General features: G+C 27.0%; 1 protein-coding gene across 6 annotated transcripts in view; it reads right to left on the bottom strand.

Moving 5' to 3' along the window:
• Positions 1-23,032, bottom strand: part of LOC127285210 (ecdysone-induced protein 74EF) — a 267,455-nt gene that overhangs the window by 21,778 nt on the left and 222,645 nt on the right. For 5 of the 6 annotated variants that reach the window (XM_051311092.1, XM_051311096.1, XM_051311093.1 and 2 more), the window contains 3 exons: positions 19,272-19,508; positions 14,769-14,939; positions 12,271-12,510 (listed from right to left, as the gene is read on the bottom strand). In XM_051311092.1, coding sequence (XP_051167049.1) covers positions 12,271-12,510; positions 14,769-14,939; positions 19,272-19,508 — 648 coding nt within the window. The remainder of the gene's footprint in view (positions 1-12,270; positions 12,511-14,768; positions 14,940-19,271; positions 19,509-23,032) is intronic. The other variant, XM_051311095.1, reaches the window with a different exon arrangement.

Raw genomic sequence — 23,032 nt, 5'->3', positions numbered from 1 at the left:
ACCAACGCCAAAGCTAAAACCGCGCCGATGCCTTTGGTATTATATATATGTACTTGTGCTGCACTCTAGCCAAATGCGACCATGCAAATTTCTCTCTCTCTCTCTCTCTCTCTCTGCAAATAGTCTCTTTATACATATATTTATACAATAGAAATAAGGAAAGTGACACTTTGCAGCATGCGAGATAACTTTTGCACACACACACACTAAATTAAAATTATCAAAATTAATAGCAAAAATATATAAAAATTTGTAATCAATTTGATATTTTTAAATTAGTTTCCACGGATAAAAAGATTTACCTGGAACAGCGAAAGTTTTCACTACACGGAGAAAAAGAAAAAGTAATTTTTACTACTTTCAGAGTAAAACTGGACCAACTCGAAGTTTCTGCGCATCTCTGGCAATTTTTACTCCAAAAATAGTAAAATTTATTATTTCTGTAGTAAATTTTACTGTTTCCGTAGTAAGTTTTACTATTTCTAGAGTAAATTTTACTATTTTTGGAGTAAAAATTGCCAGAGATGCGCAGAAACTTCGAGTTGGTCCAGTTTTACTCTGAAAGTAGTAAAAGTTACTTTATAAAAGAAATCTTTTTTCTCCGTGTATATATATACAGTAGCAAAAGTTTTACTTGTTTCATTTAAAGCTTTCGCTCTAGTCTATATATATAGTGAAATGTTTTAGATAAATATATATTTTTTTCCGTGGCATTTAAAAAAAATCACTTGAGGAATTTTTGGGATGAGAGAGTATAGAGGAGTGATGGCAAAAAGCTATATAAAAAGGAATCGAATCAAGGCCGACGTGTTCGACACATCTCTCCTTGCAATTCCATTCCCTTATCGTCTCTTGATGAAAGAAGAAGAAGAAAAAAAAACTCCCTCACAAATTTAGAATTTATTAAAAATTTAAATTCTTGTTATTCAGTATATAGTTGTTTTTCCAATATAAATGAGATCATCATATAATTATCCAGATTAACGTCTAGTCAGATATATAATATATATACTTGAAGAGAAAGAGAGAGAGAGAGAGAGATGAGGTGTCAAGAGTCAGAGCGACAATAATGAGACGAGCCAATATGGTTTTTTCTTTGTGTGTGTGTGTGTGTATAATTCTGCAAAAGATACATTTTCTCAATTGCGTGTAAATAAAATGTATGTGTATGTATTAGCGTCAAAAGAACGAGAGAGAGAGAGAGAGAGAGAGAGAAAGACTGTATACCGGTGTTTGATTATTTGCAGGGAAGACCTTGAGGCGAGTTTATTCGCTCTTTGCGAGAGAATATATCGAACGGTTGAGAGAGAGAAAAAAGAGAGAAAAAGAGAGAGAGAGATGTCTCTCTCTCTCTCTCTGACGATCCGGCTCTCGTCCTCATGGCATCTCTCTTCATCTCTTTTTCTTTGGTATCTATCCGTCTTTTTCTCACCATATATAAACCCGACGAATGTCCATTTGGTTGAGAACCGTCAGTATATATATATATACACACACATATATACAAGAGAGTGCTATGCATTTTTGCCGGCGGCGAGCTCGAGTAACACACACTAGTTTATGCTTTCTGATAATGTGTATGTATATACACACTGCAAATGTGCAATACTGAGACAGAGTCGGGGCAGAGACCCAGGAAGGACGCAGCCAGCCTGCCTGACTGCCTGTTTCACTGAGACTATCTGCAAAGTCTGCTTCTCTCACCTATATACATACATATATATACGTATACGCACTATCCAAACAATAATTTATCCCATTTTTTTTTTTTTTGTTATATTGTGGATATGATAAATTATTTTAGAAATTTTTATTCGAATTTTATATACGAATATTATACAGGAGAAAAATATGTATATCTGAAACTTATTTTACATGAATAAGAAAAATGGAAAAAACGATTAAAGTAACTTTTACTATATATACTTTGAAAGTAAAAGTTGTACTGACTGCAGTTTTTGCGCATTTTTGGCAATTTTTTAACATTAGAAATATAGTGAAATTTACTACTGAACTATATAGTAAAAATTATGACGGAAATAGTAAATTTTATTATATTTCTGAAGTAAAATTGTCAGAAATTGCGAACAGTTCAGGGGGTTTACATTAAAAAATAATATACTTATACTTTCGGTTCACTTTTGACTAAAACCGTTAACATTAGAACCATTTTTACTGAATTTCAGCCTTGAGTGTGTATGATTTTAAGTGCTAAAATTGACTTAATCTAGTTTTAAGATTAAAATTACACTAGTTTTAAGGCATTTTGATTTTAAGATGTTAACGGTTTTAGTATTTGTTTTTTGTGTGTTTTACTTTTAAAGTATATATATATATATATATAGTAAAAGTTTATACTTTATATTCGTTTTTCCATTTTTCTCCATTTTTCAGCTATAAACTTCAAAAGAGCTTTGTCAGACTAAAAATGATTTTACTACACTGTAAAGAAAACTATATCTACCAAAAAAACTACTATTAAAAACAAAACAGCCAATTAAAATGTCTGGCTAAAACTGTTTTTTACTGTATACTACTCTCTAAATCTGAATTAGTAAAAATGTTTACTAATTTGAATTAGTGACTCACTTTTTGCGTCTGAATTAGTAAAATTTTACTAATTAAGAAGCAAAAAGTGAGTCACTAATTCAAATTAGTAAACATTCTTACTAATTCAGATTTAGAGAGTACCAAAAAAAAAATACTACTAAAAAACTATGTATACTATTAAAAAACAAAACGACCAAAATTCAAAACAGCCATAATTTAGAAAAGCTATTCGTCTGACTAAAACTTTTTTTTACTACTGAAAAGAAAACTACCAGAATTAAGCAAATTTTTGTCTGACTAACACTTCCTTTTACTACTGATACTAAGAATCGAGATAAATTTAGAAATATAGTCGATATTATTATTATTATTATTATTATTATTATTATTATTTTTATTATAGTTATTATTTTTGTATTATTATTATTATTATTATTATTATTAGTAACTACTAGTAACTACTATAACTACTACTAGATACTAACTACTTAAAACTTTACTTTAAAAGTAAAATCCCTGAACTGTCCGCAATTTCTGACAATTTTACTTCAAAAATATAGTAAAATTTACTATTTCCGGCATAATTTTTACTATAGTTCAGTAGTAAATTTGACTATTATAATATTAAAATATGTATATAATATATGAATATTTATTAATTTAAGAATTGTTTTTTATTTTAAAAAATATTCTAACTTTAAGAATAAAATGCAAGGGAATAATATATATATATATATATATATATATAAGCGTCAAGAAGATTTATTCTTAAATTTAGAATATAATTTTTTCAGTGATATCGAATTTTCGGCGCAAAATAAGAGACAAACGTTAAATTATTTTTTTTTCTTATTTCATTATCGCGCGCGTATATAAAAACCTAGGAAATCCCTTGAAATTAGTCTTGGATCGGGAGGGAAAGAGAGGAGATGATAAACGTCACCCGCGCGTTATTTCCTATATTTATATATATATATACGATTTTCAAGTGTGAAATTTTATATTGAAACAAACATTTTTATAAACCGTAATTCTTTAATCGATTTGATAATTATATAACACCCGATTCTATAAATTGCGCGGAAATGAAATTCCGATGGACAAAAAAAGAGCTTTACTGTTAGGAATAAAATTACTGAGATATTTATTGTATAAAGAAAAATTTTTCAATTAACAGTTAATTTATAAAACAAATTGATATACCAAAAAGTACCAATTTGGTATACTTTCAATAAAGCACCAAAAAATAATTGTAGATTTTTATTTAAATTGCCATTGATTACAATTTAATAGCAAAAAAATGTAATAATTTTTAATATATTAAAAAAAAAAAAAAAAAAAAGAAATAGGATCGACAAGCAGAATTATAAGATTGACACCAGGAAGACAACAACGAGAATGACGATCATTTTGAAAATAAGAAAAAAAATGAAGGGGCGTTTTCTTTGGGTGAATTATAAAGGATACATATATATATATAATATGTTCCTGAGCTTAAAAAGCGAATGGAACTCGGTCAGGAAGCAAGAGAGGAGTACACCGGTGTTGGCTTGAAACCACGCCTCACATCCCCCCCTCACCCCGTAAAGAATCCCATCTTTGCCCTCATTCCCCTCCCCCTAGACGACCTAGACCTAGACCTAGACCTAGTCTAGTCTAGTCTCAGAATCCACTTGGCTTCCTTCCTTTTATTTTTACTCCCGTGTGACTCCTCGCGTTCTCCTCTACATATATATATATATTTATATATGTATTGTACACTCTAAAGCATTACGTAAAACTATCGCTGCGATTGCACCTTTCACACAGAGAAAGAGAGTCACAAGCATTATAAACAGGGTCATGAAAATTCCTTTGATCATATATATATATAATCGGTTATATATTTATATCTCTACATATATAGACATGTAGATATTTCATCACAATTCGTGATATGTCCATCTTCGTTTTTTGAGAAATGAATAAAAGTTGTTCACGTAACGTGAAAATGAAAAAATAAAAAAAAAAAATTTTCGAATTATAAAAAAGTGATTTAAAATCAAAAAAGATCAACTTGAATTCTTAGAAAGTGACAGAAAATTGTAGAAAATAACTTAAAAATCTACAAAGTAAGATAAAACCTTTAAAAGTAACTTAAAATCCTGAAAAGTAACTTAAAACCCTGAAAAGTAACTTAAAACTCTAAAAAGTAACTTAAAACCCTAAAAAGTAACTTAAAACTCTAAAAAATAACTTTTAATCCTAAAAAATTAATTTCAATAACTAAAAAGCAACTTGAACCCTTAAAAAAGTAACTGTAGGCTCTTTAAATAACTAGAAAACCCAAAAAGTAACTTAAAATCCAAGAAAAACTTAAATCCCGAAAAATTAACTTAAAATACTAATAATCTTAAAAAAGTAATTTAAGTAACTAAAAAGCAACTTGAACCCTTAAAAAAGTAACTGTAGGCTCTTTAAATAACTAGAAAACCCAGAAAGTAACTTAAAATCCAAGAAAAACTTAAATCCGGAAAAATTAACTTAAAATACTAATAATCTTAAAAAAGTAATTTAAGTAACTAAAAAGCAACTTGAACCCTTAAAAAAGTAACTGAAAACGCTACAAATTAACTAGAAAACCTAAAAAGTAACTTAAAATCATAAAAAAAACTTAATACCCTAAATAGTAATTTAAAACCATATAAAGTAACTTAAATAAGTCCTAAAAAATTTTAATTATATAATCTCAAAAAAAAAATTAGAAAAACAGAAAAGTAACTTGAACCCTTCAAAAGATAACTGTAAGCTCTTTAAATTAACTAGAAAACCCAAAAAGTAACTTAAAATCCAAAAAAAAAGGTAAATCCCGAAAAATTAACTTAAAACACTAATAATCTTAACAAAGTCATTTAAATAACTAAAAAGCAACTTGAACCCTTTAAAAAGTAACTTTAAACCCTACAAATTTACTAGAAAACCTAAAAAGTAACTTGAAATCTCAAAAATGTAACTCAAAATCCTTAAAAATAACTTAAAACCACACAAAGTTATGTAAAACCCTAAAAAGTGTCTTATAACCCTAAAAAATGTACCTTATAACCTTAAAAAGTAATTTTTATAACTAAAAAGTAACTTGAACCCTTCAAAAAGTAACTGTAGGCTCTTTAAATAACTAGAAAACCCAAAAAGTAACTTAAAATCCAAGAAAAACTTAAATCCCGAAAAATTATAACTTAAAACACTAATAATCTTAAAAAAGTTATTTAAGTAACTAAAAAGCGACTTGAACCCTTTAAAAAGTAACTTTAAACCCTACAAATTTACTAGAAAACCTAAAAAGTAACTTGAAATCTCAAAAATGTAACTCAAAATCCTTAAAAATAACTTAAAACCACACAAAGTTATGTAAAACCCTAAAAAGTGTCTTATAACCCTAAAAAATGTACCTTATAACCTTAAAAAGTAATTTTTATAACTAAAAAGTAACTTGAACCCTTCAAAAAGTAACTGTAGGCTCTTTAAATAACTAGAAAACCCAAAAAGTAACTTAAAATCCAAGAAAAACTTAAATCCCGAAAAATTATAACTTAAAACACTAATAATCTTAAAAAAGTTATTTAAGTAACTAAAAAGCGACTTGAACCCTTTAAAAAGTAACTTTAAACCCTACAAATTTACTAGAAAACTTAAAAAGTAACTTGAAATCTCAAAAATGTAACTTGAAATCCTTAAAAATAACTCAAAACCACACAAAGTAATGTAAAACCCTATAGGATTATTTAGGGTATATTTTTTAGGGTTATAAGATACTTTTTAAAAAAAGTATCTTATAACCCTAAAAAATGTACCTTATAATCTTGAAAAGTAATTTTTATAACTAAAAAGTAACTTGAACCCTTTCAAAAGTAACTTTAAACCCTATAAAATAACTAAAAAACCTAAAGAGTAACTTAAATTCCTAAAAAGTATAACTCAAAACCTAAAATAACTTCAATTCCTTAAAAAATAAATCTTATCCCTAAATAGTAACTTTAAACCATAAAAATTTTATGTAAATCCTAAAAAGTATTATTAATATCTAAAATTCAAATTTTAACGTTTTAAAATTTAACTCACAACCCTAAAAAATAAATCAAAACCCTAAAAAGTACCTTAAAAACCTAAAAAAAAAACTTGAAACCCTAACAATATATCGAGAAACCCAAAAAAGTAACTTTAAATATTCCATAAATACAATATTATTATATTATCGCATTCAATCGACATAAAGAGAGATAGAGAGGGGGGGGGGAGGCAGAGTGAGAGAGAGGGAGAAGGAGTGAATTACAGGCATTTGGGTGTTATTTAGTGTCTGGCGATATTTTAAAAATACTCCGCGGGGAATACTTGATCTAGGGCAACCGAGACAAACTCAATCCGCGCACGAAAAAAGAAGTGATGGCGACGAGTTGCCGCATTTTCACATTATATATATATATATACATTTTTTTTATTTTACTTGAGAAAAAAAGAGAGAGAAAAAAACAAGAAAAACATTCGCACAGCTGCCAAATTTATGTCCAGCTAGCGAAAAAATTTTTTTTTTATTTTTAATCTTTAATGTATAGTAATAATAATAATAATAATAATAATAATCAACAGACAAATGAAATCAGTGCCAAAATATTTTTGCAAAAAATCATATGTAGTTTGATTATGAAAAAAAATTGTATATTTATTTTTTCTATTATTTTCTCTATTTTTCGTTTTCTTTTATTTTATATTTATCGAAATTTGATTACGTTAAAAAAAAAATTTACTGTTTTTTTTATTATATATGTATATGTTTCAGTTGTGTATATATTTATATATATATATATATATATATATATATATATATATATGTATATATATATATGTGGTACTGCTTTCGATTTCGTACGAAAGTGAAATCTACGGACGTTTCGAAACATTGACACTGAGCCCGTTGACTCCGCAATTCTACACCTACATTATAAATTCGGCCCCAGAAGAGTAAATAACGAGCCAATTCAATTCTCGAGGCGCACTAAAGAAAATTATATAAAGGCCTTTTTGTAAAATCCGGTCTCTCTCTTTTTTTCGTCGACTTCCAAGACCAATTATAACCAACATTTCAAAGTGAATATAATTCAAATTGTATATAAATCTTTTGTGAAAAAAATTGATTTTTAATATTATATGATTTTATAAGTATCTTAAAAAAAAAATATATATATATATCTTCAAATAATATTTCCTTTGTATTTTTGCGCACGTGAATCTTCAAATTTTTTTTCGTTATTATTATTTCCTATAGCTCTTATCAAAAAAATTTTTTTTCTTTAATTGAATAGGAGTTTTTTTCCCCCAAAAATAAAAATTCGCTTCAAATATCATACAGTGAAAAAAAAAAAAATTATTTGATTCAAATAATCGCGATTGACTATTATTTATTTGTCAATAGTTTATTTATTTATCAATAGACTAATAACAAATAAACATTTATTTGAATTATAAACTTGAATTTTTCAAAAACCTCAAAAAGCAACTTGAACCCTTCCAAAAGTAACTTTAAACCCTACAAATTAACTATAAAACCTAAAAAGTAACTTGAACTCTTTCAAATGTAACTTTAAAGCCTATAAATTAACTAAAAAAACCCAAAAAGGAATTTAAAACGTTAAAAAGCAACTTGAACCCTTCCAAAAGTAACTTTAAACCCTACAAATTAAATAGAAAACCTAAAAAGTAACTTGAACCCTATAAATTAACTAGAAAACCTAAAAAAGTAACTTAAAACCTTAAGAACCAACTTGAACCCTTCAAAAAGTAACTTTATACCCTACAAATTAAATAGAAAATCTAAAAAGTAACTTGAACCTTTTAATAAGTAACTTTTAAACCCTATTAATTAACTAGAAAACCTAAAAAACCAACTTTAAACCCTACAAATTAAGGAAACCTAAAAAGTTACTTGAACCCTTTAAAAAGTAACTTTAAACCCTACAAATTAAATAGAAAATCTTAAAAGTAACTTGAACCCTTTAAAAAGTAACTTTTAAACCCTATTAATTAACTAGAAAACCTAAAAAAGTAACTTAAAACCTTAAAAAGCAACTTGAACCCTTCAAAAAGTAACTTTATACCCTACAAATTAAATAGAAAATCTTAAAAGTAACTTGAACCCTTTAAAAAGTAACTTTTAAACCCTATTAATTAACTAGAAAACCTAAAAAAGTAACTTAAAACCTTAAAAAGCAACTTGAACCCTTCAAAAAGTAACTTTATACCCTACAAATTAAATAGAAAATCTTAAAAGTAACTTGAACCCTTTAAAAAGTAACTTTTAAACCCTATTAATTAACTAGAAAACCTAAAAAACCAACTTTAAACCCTACAAATTAAGTAGGAAACCTAAAAAGTAACTTGAATCCCTTAAATTATAGCTAGTAGACCTAAAAAGTAACTTAGAACCCTAAAAACCATCTTGAACCCTTTACAAAGTTACTTTAAACCCTACAAATTAAATAGAAAACCTAATAAGTAACTTAAACCTTTTAAAAAGTAACTTTAAACCCTATAAGCTAACTAGTAAACCTAAAAAAGTAACTTAAAACTCAAAAAAAACTTTTAATCTTAAAAAAGTAATATCAATAACTGAAAAGCAACTCAAACCCTTTAAAAAGTAACTTTAAACCTTATAAATTCACTATGTTAACCTAAAAAGTAAATTAGAACCTTGAAAAGTATTTTGAAAACCTTAAATAACTTAAATTTCCTTAAAAAATAACTCCAAACCCTGAATAGTAATTTCAAATTTTAAGAAGATATTTTAATTAAAAAATTTTTTTGATTCAAATAATCGGTTATTTTACTATTATGAAATAAATATTTACTTGAACTAAATAATTATTATTTGAGATGGTATTTGTTTTAAATACAATTTACTTAATTCAAATAAAAATTATTTGATTCAAATAAATATTTATTTGATACAAGTAAGTATTTATTTTCTTTAAATAAATATTTATTTATTTCAAGTAAATATTTATTTAATTCAAGTAAATATTTGATAATAGTCAAGTAATCGAGTATTTGAATCAAATACATTTTTTTCCATTGTATATATATGGGATGAAAAAAAAAAAAAATATATTTTGTGAACTTTATAAAACAATCTCGATTTGTGAACGACACACGGAGCGGCATTGGGAACGCTATACATATATATATATATATATATAGAGGGTCTCGCTCTACCCGTTACCAAATCGGTATGGCGTAACATTTTGCTTATTCACGTTCGATTATACAATCCGGCACACTTTTACTCGTTGCTCTGTTGAATATATGTGCTGCGCACACAGCGCGCGTTCACCATCATATTCTGGCCAGCATTAATAATAATAATAATAATAATAAAAATAATAATAACAACATATAAATGTTAAAAGCGCGCGATTTTAATACGCGCTACTTGCAAATTGAGGCCGTATAGTTGCTCGCGAGTGCAAAAAAAAAAAAAAAATTACATGTCTCTATTTGCGCCGTTTTAATTCCACATTAGCCACTGGAAAGTGAAAATTTTCCTCGATTTTTCCTTTTCTTTTTTTTTTCTTTTCATTTCCTTTCTTTTCCAATTTTGAGCAAATGTTAATTTTTTTTTATTTTTTAAATTCAATTTTTTAATTTTTCGATTTTTTTTTTCAAATAGAAATTTTTATTTTAAGAAAATATTAAGAATTAGTCCATTAACATAACCTCAAACTAAAAAATTCTTTTTACCTACAAATAAAATTAATATTATTTTAATTCAAAATAATTTTTTTTTGAAGTTGTAATTTTAAATATATTTTTAGTTTTGTTAAAAAAAATTTAAGAAAATATTAAGTACTAGTCCATTAACATAACCTCAAACTAAAAAATTGTTTTTAACTACAAATAAAATTAATATTATTTTAATTCAAACTAAAAATTTTTTTTTTTTGAAGTTGAAATTTTATTTTTTGTTTTGTTATAAAACTACTTTTTATAGTTTGAGGTTATGTTAATTTACTTAATCAGAATTATTAAATAGAATTTGTCAAAATAAAATTCTTATAAGAATAATGTGAAATGAAAATATAATTTAATAATTTTAAAAACTGAGTCGCGTCCCAATAAATTCAAGTGTCCTAGGGGATTAAAAATTTTTTTTTCTTTTTCTGGGTGAATCCTCTTAAGATTGGAGGTCTCAATTGTATTGAAGAAAAAATAGAACAGAGGAAAGTCTAATCGACGTTGTTAAAAAATCTAAAGGGTTTCCTATTCGTTCGATTTTTTTTTTCTTTTTTTTTCTTAAAAAGTTGGAGGAAGTGAATCTAGGTTGTCGATACCGATGACAAGAACTGGGTCACGAGCAAACATATTCCAACTTGTCGAAGAATTTATATATATATATATATATATATATATATATATTTTTTTTTAATTGATATATACGATTTAGAAATTTTTTTTTTATTATTTGTTTACGATTACATGAATTCATTGATATAACACAATATCAGTTTGTCGTGCGATGTCTTTTTTTTTCTCTCTCAATTTCGATAATCAACTTTTGCCCCAGATATACTTTCACTTTTTCTTTTATATGCGTGGCGTTTTTAAATTTGTTCATTTTATCTCAATCGACCTGATTTTTTACGCAAGGAGTATTAATTTAAAAAAAAAAAAATGTCCAGAAAATTATATTTTTTTTTTTAAATATCGAATTTTTTTATACTATTTTACCATGAAAAAAATTTATTTAAAACAGCTATATGTTTCTCTCGAATAGCTAAAAATTTCGCTGTTTCAATGAAATATATCGCTGTTCCAAATAAAGATTTTTTTCCCTCAACTATTTTACTTAATGTTAATGTTTATTTTTTTTTTTTAAACTTTATCTCTATTTTATTTTACAATTATTATTTTTTATTTTGTTCCAATTAAATATTTACGTAAATTAAAAAAAGAAAACACTTATGTTATTTGTTCCAATTAAATTTTTGCGTTTAATTAAAAAAAAGAAAAAAAATTTTTTTTTGCAAACATCTGCAAAGAAAGATTATATCACCATATATTATTGAAATGAAATTAAAATTGAAAATAAAAATAAAACTGAAAAATCAGATTTGAATCTCAGTTGAAAATGATCACCTGCGCGTATTAAAAGCGGATAAATAATATAAAAAAATTTTTTTTCATAAAATATGCAATTGAATATATGCAAAAGTTTTCATCTGCTACTCGCTGTCACTTTTATATATTTGATTTTTGTACTCAAAAAGACATAATTATTATAAGAAAAGTAATTAATAATTAATAAACGATGCACCTCGAAAAAAAGAAAAAAAATTCTATATATACTTATCATACACGCATAATTTTTTTTTTTATTATCTAATCACGAATTTAAAGTGTTTATGCGAGATTACAGAATAACGCAGGTTTTTTTTTTTTTTTTTTTTATGAATTTCCTATATAAAAATTTTACAATGCCTTCAATAGTAATAACTAATATTATTATTATTATTTATTGTGGCTGAAATAATTGATAAAAAAAATGACATTATTTTCATTTCTTTAAATTAAATAAATAATTAAATTAATTACATGAATAATTAATTTAATGAATTAAAAGAATAAGAGTAAAAAATATAAATTAAAAATGGAAAAAATTTATTATTTGCTAAGATAAATTTATAAAATACTCACATGAAGGTGGCTGACGATAGTGTAAATGTTGCAAATTTGGAGGTTGATGAAGGTGGTGATGGTGTGGAGGTCCCATGGAGGGTCCCATTCCATGATTACTGTGTTGATGGTGTGGTGAGCTGCCTCTGTGAGGATGATACTGTGACGGATGATGTTGATGGGGATGAAATGACGGTGGCAAAAATCCCGTCGTTGAGGGATAAACACCCGGACTGTGACACGCTGACCTTCCTAAGGCTGCTAGAGACCATAAGAAAAAGTATTTTTTTTTTTTTTTTTTTAAATCAACAAGAAGTAACTTAAAAAAACATAAAAAAGTAACTTAAAATCATTAAAAATAACTTCTTACTCAACAAAAGTATCTTGAAACTCTAAAAAAAACTTGTAAATCCTTAAAAGTGACTTTTAACCATAAAAAATTATTTTTTGACCCTAAAAAGTAACTTTTAACCCTGAAAAGTAACTTAAAACCCTAAAAAGTGTGCGATACACACTAAAAAAGTAACTTATACCTCTAAAATGTAACTGAAAGTCCTCAAAATTAACTTACAAACTTAAAAAATAACTTGTAAAGACTTAAAAGTAACTTTCAACCCTAAATAGTAACATTTTAACCCTAAATAGTAACATAAAAACCCTAAAAAAGTAACTTAAAACCTTAAAATATAAACCATAAAAAAGAAACTTGTAAATCCTTAAAAGTGAGTTTTAACCATAAAAAATAATTTTTTGACCCTAAAAAGTAACTTTTAACCCTGAAAAGTAACTTAAAACCCTAAAAAGTGTGATACACACTAAAAAAGTAACTTAAACCTCTAAAATGTAACTGAAAGTCCTCAAAATTAACTTATGAACTTAAAAAATAACTTGTAAAGACTTAAAGGTAACTTTTAACCCTAAATAGTAACATAAAAACCCTGAAAAAGTAACTTAAAACCTTAAAATATAACTTGAAACCATAAAAAAGAAACTTGTAAACCATTAAAAGTAAATTCTAACCCTAAAAAGTAACTTGTTAACCCTAAATGTAACTTGTTAACCTAAAAAGTACCTTGTAAACTCTATAAAATAGATTGTAAACCCTTAAAAGTAATCCTTAACACTAAAAATTATTTTGAAATTATTAAAACTATAACATATAAACTAATTAAAAATACTTTTAACCCTAAAAAATAACTTCTAGCCCTAAAAAGTGTCTTGAAAGTCTAAAAAAGTACCTTAAAAAATCTTAAATGTAACTTCCAACACTAAAAAGTAATTTAAAATCCTTAAATGTATCTTCTAACCCTAAAAAAGTAACATGTAAACCCTTAAAAGTAACTTCTAACCCTAAAAAGTTATTTAAAACACTAAAAAAGTAAATTAAAACCCTAAAGATTATCTTGAAACCCCAGAAAAGTAACTAAAAACCCTAAAAAAAGTAAATTAAAACCCTAAAAAGTAACTTTTAACCCTAAATAGTAACATAAAACCCTAAAAAAATAACTTTAAAGGCCTAAAATTATCTTCTAACCCTAAAAAGTAAATTTAAAACCTAAACAGTATCTTGAAATCCTAAAAATTAATTTTTACCCCTAAAAAGTAACTCAAAACCCTAAAAACTAACTTGTAAACTCTAAAAAAGTAAATTAAAACCTATAGAGTATGTGGAAAAACCCTAGAAAAGTAACTTGTAAACGCTCATATAAACTTCTTACCCTGAAAAATATCTGGAGACCCAAAAAAAGTAACTTCTAAACCCCCACAAGTAACTTTTAACCCTAAAAAGTAACTGAAAACCCTAAAAGTATTTTCTAACCCTAAAAAAGTAATTTAAAACCCTAAAAGTAACTTGTACCCCTAAAAAGTAACTCAAAACCCTAAAAAAGTAAATTAAACCTATAGAGTATTTTCAAACCCTAGAAAAGTAACTTGTAAATGCTAAAAATAAACTTTTAACCCTGAAAATTATCTTGAGACCCCAAAAAAGTAACTTCTAAACCTATATAGTAACATAACACCCCAAAAAAGTAACTTCGAACCCTAAATAGTAAGATAAAACCCTTATAAAGTAACTTCTAACCCTAAATAGTAAGATAAAATCCTTATAAAGTAACTTCTAACCCTAAATAGTAACATAAAACCCTTATAAAGTAACTTCTATCCCTAAATAGTAAGATAAAATCCTTATAAAGTAACTTTAAAGCCTAAAAAAGTAAATAAAACCCTTATAAAGTAACTTCTAACCCTAAATAGTAACATAAAACCCTAAAAAAGTAACTTGTAACCCTTAAAAGTAACTGCTAACCCAAAAAAAGTAACTTAAAACCCTAAAAAACTAACTTAAAACCCTAAAAGTAACTTAAAACTCTAAAAGTAACTTATAACCATATAAAAATAATATATTTTTTTTTGTTTTTTTTATAGTTTTGATGAAATAAGCTTAGAAATTAATTGCCCATAGTTTTTCTCTTAAATCTATATTTATGCATGCATATACAATATAGTGCAGTACTCACCTGCTGTCAGGTGAGAGTGATGAGAGGATGCAATACTCGGCTGGAGGGACGAGTTTGGATTGAGTCTTGCTTTTAAAAGGAGATTCGCGTCCTCGTTACCGCCAGAGGATGTGCTCGACTCAACGTCGCTGACTCCGCTGTCCGCTGGACTTGCTGGCAGTGATCCGCTTCCTGTTTTTGTTTTTTTTTTTTGGCAATCATTTTTTTTTCCATAGATTTTTTCCGAAAAAAAAACACAAAAACAGAAAATTTCATTAGTTCACTCTCATTTGCATAAATTATTTCTATTAATAATAATTAATAAATCTTTTTATTTAAAATTTTTAAACATTCTCATTTCCTCATAAAAAAAAAAAAAATTTGTCAAATAATAATTGAAAATTATATTTATTTTAAAATGACATTAAACCAAAATTGATTATATTTTAAATTATATTTTTAAATAATTAATTTGTATGAATTATTAGAAAAAAATAAAAATTTAAACCCATTGAAATTATAACAAAAAGTATAAGAATACCTCCTTTAATACGAAGAAAAGCAGTAAATAAAAGTCCTAAAAAAAATTAAAAAACAATAATGGTAAAAAATTAAATTATAGAAAGAAAAAATCAAAATTTATAAATTAATTTAAAAAATTAATTTTTACTAAAAAAAAATGCGTAAAAACTTTTCTCCCAATTTTCATGAGGACAAGAAAGTAAAAAAAAAAAAAAAAATATTACGAGACACAAAATATAAAAATATTTATAATAAGGAAAAAAAAGAAAATTGAGTGAAATCCAAGAAAATATCAACACTATGCCACAATTTCTTTGTATATATTTTCTATTTTTCAAGACTTAATCTACGGAAGTTGGTATAGTAGTTGGTAAAGGTGTTCATTCAGTGGGTCGTAAATTAGCAATTTCTCGAGACTTTTCCATTTGTTGTATATATATAGTAAGATCCTCGCGCGCGTATCCTGGAAGTGAAATTGTGAAATCAACGTTGGTTTCGCTTGGGTTGGTTCATTTGGCATTAAAACACACGTATATATCTCCAAGAAGTTGGAAAAGACACACATACATATATATGTGTATAAATATTTACACGCATATATATATATATATTTTTTTTTTCCTACAGCGCAATGAAGAACGTTCTCGAAGAAAAAGAAGCAAAAAATTATAGGTTATGTTTATGATAGTTTTTGATTAAAAGTAGATCATTTTTGAATTAGAGATTATTTTAATAAAAGTAAAAAGAAAACACTTCTTTTTTTTATTTTTAATTAAAGATTCAATTTTCCCTTCTTATTTGCGGGGAACGCGCATATAATTATCCCATAAAAATCATTAGTTAAAATTTTAAAGAATTTTATTAGATAATATAATTATTTTTTAGACGAATTTATATTTTTCAAATTAACATTTGTTGCTGGATTTCGCTTTTAAATAAATTTTTTTCTTAACAAAATTCTTATGTATTGAATTTTTTATTAGAATTCTAAAATGTAACTCAAAATCCTAAAAAAGTAACTTCTATCCCTAAAAAGTAACTGAAAACCCTAAAAAAAACATTGAAATTCTAAAAAAGTAACTTGGAAACCCTTAAAGTAACTTCTAACCTTAAAAAGTAACTTAAACCCTAAAAAATAAGATGTAAACCATTAAAAGTAACTTCTAACCCTAAAAAGTAACTTGAACCTATTAAAAAGTAACTGTAAAGCATAAAAAAGTAAATAAAAACCCTAAAAAGTTTCTTAAAATCCTGAAAAAGTAACTTCTAACCTTAAAAAGTAACTTAAACCCTAAAAAACAACTTGTAAACCATTAAAAGTAACTTCTAACCCTAAAAAGTAACTTGAACTTATTAAAAAGTAACTGTAAAGCATAAAAAAGTAAATAAAAACCCTAAAAAGTATCTTGAAATCCTAAAAAAGTAACTTCTAACCTTAAAAAGTAACTTAAACCCTAAAAAATAACTTGTAAACCATTAAATGTAACTTAAAACCCTAAAAAGTAACTTAAATCTATTAAAAAGTAACTTTAAAGCCTAAAAAAGTAAATAAAAGCCCTATAAAGTATCTTGAAACCCTAAAAAAGTAACTTCTAACGGTAAAAAGTTACATAAACCCCTAAAAAATAATTTGTATACCCCCTAAAAATAACTTCTATCTCTAAAAAGTTGCTTACAACCTAAAAAAGTATCTTGAAATTCTAAAAAAGCAACTTGTAAACCTTTAAAGTAACTCAAAACCCTAAAAAATAACTTTTAAACCTAAAAAAGTAATTTGAATAACTAAAAAGTTACTTAAACCCTAAAAAAGTAACTCAAAGCCCTGAAAATTAACTACAACCCCCCAAAAAATAACTTTCAAACCATTAAAAGTAACTTAAAACCTTAAAAAAGTATACATGCGAAAACCCTAAAAAGTATCTTGAAACTTTAAAAAAGTAACTTCTAACTCTAAAAAGTAACTTATAACCCTAAAAAGTTACTTAAACCCTTAAAAGGGAACTCAAAACCCTAAAAATTAACTAAAACCCCAAAAAAATAACTTGTAAACGGTTAAAAGTAACTTAAAACCATAAAAAATACATGAAAAGCCTAAAAAGTATCTTGAAACCCTAAAAAAGTAACTTCTAACTCTAAAAAGTAACATAAACCCCTATAAAATAATTTGTAAACCCTTAAAAGTAACTTCTAACTCTAAAAAGTAACTTAAAACCCTAATAGAAACCCTAAAAAAGTAACTTCTACCCCTAAAATGTAACAAAAGTAACAAATTCGGCCATTTGCAATTTCGGACAAATAAAAATTCGGCGTTTTAAGAATTCTAATAAAAATTCAATACATAAGAATTCTGTTAATTAAAAATTCTTCAAAAAAAGATATTCCGACAATTATGTTAATTCAAAAAATGAAAATTCGTCTAAAAATTAATTTTTATCTAATAAAATCGTTAAAAATGAAAATTCTAATAATTTTTATGGGACAATCATGCGCCCCCATGTATGCAGGAAACATAACCTATAATTTTTAACTTCTTAGCCTTATTTTTTGAGAGCGCGATATATACATATATATATATATATATATAATTCATTTTTCGCTATATCGAACGTTCAAAAAAAAAAAAAAAAAATGGAACGTGTTCTCTGTGCAACGTCAATTAAAGCTATCTTTATGCAACTTTTGCGAAGGTCATCCGGTCATTGGGTATGCATATTAAAACTCGACTTCCCACGGTACTGAGCTTAAACGTCGCTTAAACCTGTCCTCAAGGGTTTTTTTTTGCACGAGTCCAATATATATATTTTATATATATATATATAAGTACAGAGATTATATGCGGAGCATTAAAATTCTCATCGCGATGAGAGCTTTAAACTTACTCCTGCAGAAATTGATTTTCTTTATTCTTTGTATTCATTTTAAAGAGCCTGCAAATGACTTTTAAACGTTGCGATTTTGAAACTTGTGCACATTTTTTTTTTATCAGCGACACTTTTTTATATGAAAATTCTTGTATGGAACTATTTTTAATTAACCTAATTCATAGAATTTATATTTAAGGCAGTTCAATTGTAACATAACCTCAAAAATAAAATTATCAGTGCAAAAAAAAACTATATCTAAAAATTAAAACTCGATATTTAGCAAATGTTATTTATTTCTAGTTTTATTTGTCAATAAAAATAAATTTTTATTTTTTAAGGTTATGTTATAATTGAACCGCCTTAAATATAAATTCTACTAATTCGGCTAAATAAAAATTTGTTGCCTACGAAAATTTGCAAATATTTTTAATATTTAATTGATATTTAATAATATATTTCAAATATATTTAATATTTAATTTATTTACTTATTGATTTTTTAAAAAATAAGAAATTCATTCCAAGAAACTTAAAAAAAAAAATTGAATATTATTAATAATTGGGAAACTACTTTCGTTCGATTTCACAACTTTCTTCTCTTTTATAGAGTGTATTCGCAACAATGAAAATCAAGTTCACCGCGCGAATTTAGAAAAAAAAAAAAAAAGATTAATATTAATTACTCGAGCGTAAAATTCTGAGAAAATGGGGATATATTGTTCGATGTTCTTTTATTGATAATTCATTATGGGTGTTTGATAAACTATCGGAAGATGCTTTTTCTGGTAATTGCGGTGTGTGTATTTTAAAAAATCTATGTAACTTCCGGTGATTGAAAGTATCGAAGATTATTATAACTTCCATATATAACAATAACGATTTAAAATTAATTAATTGAATTAATAAACAATTATTATAATAATTTAATTAATTAATATAATTGATTTAATTATTAATTTGAAAATTAATATTATTAATCGTTAATTCAATAAACAATTAATTTAATTAATAATTAGGTCAAATAATAATTGATTCAATTAATAATTAGGTTAAATAATAATTAATTTAATTAAAATTGATAATTATCTTAATTTTTTTTTTTTTTTTTTTTTTTTGTAAATGAAAGAGAACGTTTTTACCTGGAGTACTATTGTTTGCAATTGAGGCAGTGTAGGGTGGTTGACCCAATTGAGAATGATTGGCCATATGCCGGCCATAACCATTTTGCACACCCAACGAATGTTGCTGAGAATGCTGGGAGAGGATACCATGGAGAAGACGATTTCCTGTCGTCGATCCAGGCTCAGCCTTAACAGGGGCTAAACCAAGTGCTTCCTTCTCTCCCGTGTCATGAGGCTGTATTTCCCTCGTGTCAACTGCAACAATAAAAAAAAGATTTATTAAAAAAGGAGAGAAAACACTTTTTTCAACTCATTATTTAAAAAAAAAATTATTATTATTTATAACCATAATAACAATAATAATAAAAATAATAATAAAAACAATAATAAAAATAATAATGATTAAAAATGATAATTTTTAATCGGTTACTTTATTATCCTTAGCAACTGTTGCTATAGTAACGGTTGCCTTAATAACGGTTGATTTGGTAACGGTTGCTTTAGTAACGGTTGATTTGGTAACGGTTGCCATAGTAACAATTGCCATAATAGTAACGAAAGCCATGAAAACGGTTACTATGGCCACGGTTATTATATGGAAACGATTACTATGGCAACAGTTAGTTACTGTGGCATTAGTTACTGCGGCATCAGTTACCGTGGCATTAGTTACTGCGAAATTAGTTCCTGCGGCATTAGTTACTGCGGCATTAGTTACTGCGGCATTAATTACTGCGGCATTAATTATTGCGGCATTAGTTACTGCGGCATTAGTTACCGTGGCATTAGTTACTGCAAAATTAGTTCCTGCGGCATTAGTTATTGCGGCATTAGTTATTGCGGCATTAGTTACTGCGGCATTAGTCATTGCAGCACTAGTTACTGCGGCATTAGTTACTGCGGCATTAGTCATTGCAGCACTAGTTACTGCGGCATTAGTTACTGCGGCATTAGTCATTGCAGCACTAGTTACTGCGGCATTAGTTACTGCGGCATTAGTTACTGCGGCATTAGTCATTGCAGCACTAGTTACTGCGGCATTAGTTATTGCGGCATTAGTTACTGCGGCATTAGTTACTACGAAATTAGTTACTGCGGCATTAATTACTGCGGCATTAGTTACTGCGGCATTAGTTACTACGAAATTAGTTACTGCGGCATTAGTTACTGCGGCATTAGTTATTGCAGCACTAGTTACTGCGGCATTAGTTACTGCGGCATTAGTTACTGTGGAAAAGGTTACTATGGAAATGCGGTTACTATGAAAACGGTTACTCTGGTTACTATGGTAACGGTTGCTAAGGAAGAAATCCTTTAAATTAATTTTTAAAAAAATCTAGTTATTTTTTTTGCCTTGGAATTAGTAAAATTGAACTGTAAGAAAATTTTTACTAATTCAAATTTCTGTGAATAAATTTTTTGCTTGTGTTATATATATATAACAGTTCCTCATCTCCCTCATTCATTTAAGGTATGATTAAAAGGCAAGTTGAGAAATTGCTTAATGAACCTGACAAGTACCACGCGCACTGTGTGAGGTGGTGGTGGTGGTGGTGTTGTGGCACTGCCTGAAAGGAAGGCAGAAACTTTACAGTGGGTCAAGGAGAGAGACTATACGGCTTTCACTTCCTCTCCGCGACTACGCGCTATCGCCGCGGAGCTCTCATTGGAGAACTCAATTTTTTTTTTCTCTCTTTTGCCTGTTATTTATTTATTTTTTTTTTTTCACTCACTTTTCTTTATATACCGCAAAACGGAAGGCAAGTCATTATACAAACGTCGTGTGTGTCACACACTGAAAGTGATGCAAAATTCTTTTATATATACATATATATATAAACAATTTTATATATTCAGAATATATATAAATTTTTTTTTTCAATATGCTTCTTGGAATTAAATATTATTTTACCTATTATTTAATAACAGCCATGTTTCTTAATGTCTAACAAATATTTTGTAATGAGAATAATTTATTTTTTTTTTGTCTTAAAGTAGGAAACTGTTGTTTCTTAATTTTATCGGAAAATTGTACAATCTTGCAGTTGGGCAATTTTTTTGTGGTTTTGTTTTTTCGTTTGTTTAGAGAAATTATATTATAAAAATAGAATACAAAAAAATTATAAAAAATAATTTTCTATTTATAAATTAATTATTATTATTTATAGTTCATCTCTTTCGCCTTTGAACTTTCGGTACACTATAAATTAATAAAAAATAATAGTTAAATTATTGTATTACATTAATTATCTATAAATAATAAATTTTATTATTATTAAATAATTGGAAAAAAAAAATTCGGACGTGCAAATAATAAGAAATAGGAAGGAAAAAAGAGAGAGAGAGAATAAAAAGCGACGACGATTAGAAGGGAAAATTGTTGTTATAATATGCCGCTCCTCGCGCGAGAGTGCTTGGGGGCTGATCGCGGGAGGTGTATGCGCGATCGTTTTCATGACAATCGCAAGTGGAGAGTGTCATAACACCGTGAGAAGAATCGCTTTTGCTCCACGAGAGCGTGATATTGCAGAATCATTTTTTACCAAGGCGAAAATCATCTTGATCTTTCAATGGACCTCGAAATACCACGGAAAATATAAATATATATATATTTAATAGTTTCTTCTTTAATAAACGTTATTATGCAAAAACCTCCATTATAATATTAAATTATTATTATTTCCCCTTATCCTTCCAAACCCCTAATCTCTTTCGAGAACAAATATATACACAATTTTTTATAATAAAAATTTAATTAAATTCAACCAAAATTTTTTTTTTCTTTAAAAAATAAAAATTATAATAATTTATTATAAATATAATAAAAATATATTTGCTTTAAAAACGGGAAAAACATAAGTATAAGTGACACGTATGTCACTTACGTATATGTTTTTCCGCTTGGAGCAGTGTAATAATAATATAATAATAATAATATAAAAATATATGAAAAAGGCACATGGCGCCTCCATTGTCGTAGTAACGGTTTCTATAGTAACGGATTCCTTAGTAACGGTTGCTTTGGTAACGGAAGCCATAAAAGCGGTTGATATGATAACTGTTACTATGATAACAGTTAGTTACCATGGCATTAGTTACTATGGCAACAGTTACTATGGCAACAGTTACTATGGTAACAGTTACTGTGGCATTAGTAACTGCGGCATTAGTTACTGCGGCATTAGTTACTGCGGCATTAATTACTATGGCATTAATTACTATGGCATTAGTTACTGCGGCATTAGTTACTACGTACGGCATTAGTTACTGTGGCATTAGATACTGCGGCATTAGTTACTGCGGCATTAGTTACTGCGGCATTAGTTACTGTGGCATTAGATACTGCGGCATTAGTTACTGTGGCATTAGTTACTGCGGCATTAGTTACTGCGGCATTAGTTACTGCTGCATTAGTTACTGCTGCATTAGTTACTGCTGCATTAGTTACTGTGGCATTATTTACTATATAGCATTAGTTACTATGGTAACAGTTAGTTACTATGCCATTCGTTACGGTGGCATTAGTTACTGCGGCTTTAGTTACTGTGGCATTATTTACTATATAGCATTAGTTACTATGGTAACAGTTAGTTACTATGCCATTCGTTACGGTGGCATTAGTTACTGTGGCATTAGTTACTGCGGCATTAGTTACTGCGGCATTAGTTACTATGGTAACAATTACTATGGCATTAGTTACTATGGTAACAGTTAGTTACTATGTCAACAGTTACTATGGAAACGGTTACTATGGTTACGGAAACGGTTGCTATGATAAC

The sequence above is a fragment of the Leptopilina boulardi genome, unplaced genomic scaffold (genome assembly GCF_019393585.1).
Source record: "Leptopilina boulardi isolate dan_hultmark-lab unplaced genomic scaffold, ZJU_Lbou_2.1 LbouV2_330, whole genome shotgun sequence".
Classification (NCBI taxonomy): Eukaryota; Metazoa; Arthropoda; class Insecta; order Hymenoptera; family Figitidae; genus Leptopilina; species Leptopilina boulardi.
The sequence above is the reverse complement of the archived record's forward strand: the minus strand, read 5'-3'. Positions and strand labels throughout refer to the sequence as shown.